The sequence below is a fragment of the Phalaenopsis equestris genome, unplaced genomic scaffold, assembly GCF_001263595.1.
Source record: "Phalaenopsis equestris unplaced genomic scaffold, ASM126359v1 Scaffold233476, whole genome shotgun sequence".
Classification (NCBI taxonomy): Eukaryota; Viridiplantae; Streptophyta; class Magnoliopsida; order Asparagales; family Orchidaceae; genus Phalaenopsis; species Phalaenopsis equestris.
Genome location: NW_018251421.1, coordinates 28,690 through 30,128, shown reverse-complemented (window position 1 = coordinate 30,128; position 1,439 = coordinate 28,690). Strand labels below are relative to the sequence as shown.

General features: G+C 37.7%; 1 protein-coding gene across 1 annotated transcript; it reads right to left on the bottom strand.

The window, feature by feature from the left end:
- Window positions 1–365: 365 nt before the first annotated feature.
- Window positions 366–1,036, bottom strand: LOC110038675 (the record flags this gene model as incomplete). The annotated part of the gene is made up of 1 exon (XM_020743570.1): window positions 366–1,036. A coding segment is annotated over exon 1 (671 nt), but the record flags the coding sequence as incomplete, so codon positions are not given.
- Window positions 1,037–1,439: the final 403 nt, after the last annotated feature.

The window sequence follows — 1,439 nt, the reverse complement described above, 5'->3', positions numbered from 1 at the left end:
GAAGGGGAGAAACCTCTGGCAATGAGAACTTGTTCAATAAACTTCCAACTGATTGTGTCATAAGCTTTTTTGATATCCAATTTGAGAATTAAGTTACCTCCTCTAGTAATTCTTTCCAAATCTAATACCAACTCTTGAGCCAAAAGAACATTATCAACAATACTTCTATCTTTGATGAAGGCTGCCTGATTCTTGCAGATAAGTTGATTCAAATGGGGTTGTAATATATGGACCAGGATTTTGCTTATTATCTTTGAAATAACAGAGGTGAGGTTAATGGGTCTGAAATTTTCCCATTTTTTAGGAGTTTTTTCTTTGGGAACGAAAGTAATAGTAGAGGAGGAGAAATATTTGGGGAGATCAACCCCCCAGAAAAAGCTTGGACTGTTGCAATGACATCTCCCTTCACAATATGCCAGGCCTTTTTATAAAAGTTTATTGTAAACCCATCTGGTCCAGCTACTTTGGTGTTGTCAATAGAATTCAGTGCTTCCCATATTTCCTTTTCATCAGGAATATCAGTGAGAGAGAGGCTTTGGGTGAACTCCCTTTCCTTATCAAATAAGGTGTATTGAATGGCAGGTTGAGAGGCAGAAGTTTCTTTGAAAATGTCTTGAAAGTATTGAACAACATTATCAGCTATGCCTTCAGCAGTTGTAATCCACTGACCCTCCTGAGAAAGGATTTTATGAATGGTGTTGCATTCCCTCGTATAGTTGATGCAAGCATGGTAATATTTACAATTTCTATCCCCATCACAAAATTTCATTCTACTTGCCTTCTGAGCATAGAACTCCTCTTGCATATTTATTGCATCCAACAGATGTTCATTATCAGAATGAAGATCAATTTTAGACCCATTGTCAGAGGTCATGAGCTGTTCTAACTGTAGTACCTTCTGTTCAGCTTCTAGAATTTTACTATCAATATTCCCTACCACCTCCCAATTCCATTTAGAAAGATGTTTACTGACTTTTTTATGTAAAAGCCATAGTTTGATACCAGGGATGTAATGATGAACATCTGCCCAAGCCATAGAGACTTGATTAAGAAAATCGCCATGCATGGACCAAATATTAAGATATCTGAATGAGTAAGGGTCTATGATCAGTCCCACTCATAGCCAAGTGTTGGATAGATGTGTGGAGAAAATCTCTGAATCAAAAATCATTCACCAAAACTCTATCCAGCCTCTCCCAAATCTTCCCCCTTCTCCATGTGTACTTAGGACCAATAAAACCCAAATCAAAAAGTCCAGCAAACTAAATATTGTCATTGAAAAGGTTCACAAGGTTGATATTAGTATATCTCCCACCCTTCTTCTCATTAGGTGAAAAGAGGCAGTTGAAGTCACCCCCAATAGTCTAGAACTCCCTTATAGAATCGCTGAAATCTTGTAACTGTTGCCAAAGTTTATGTCTAGCAGTGGATGTACAACC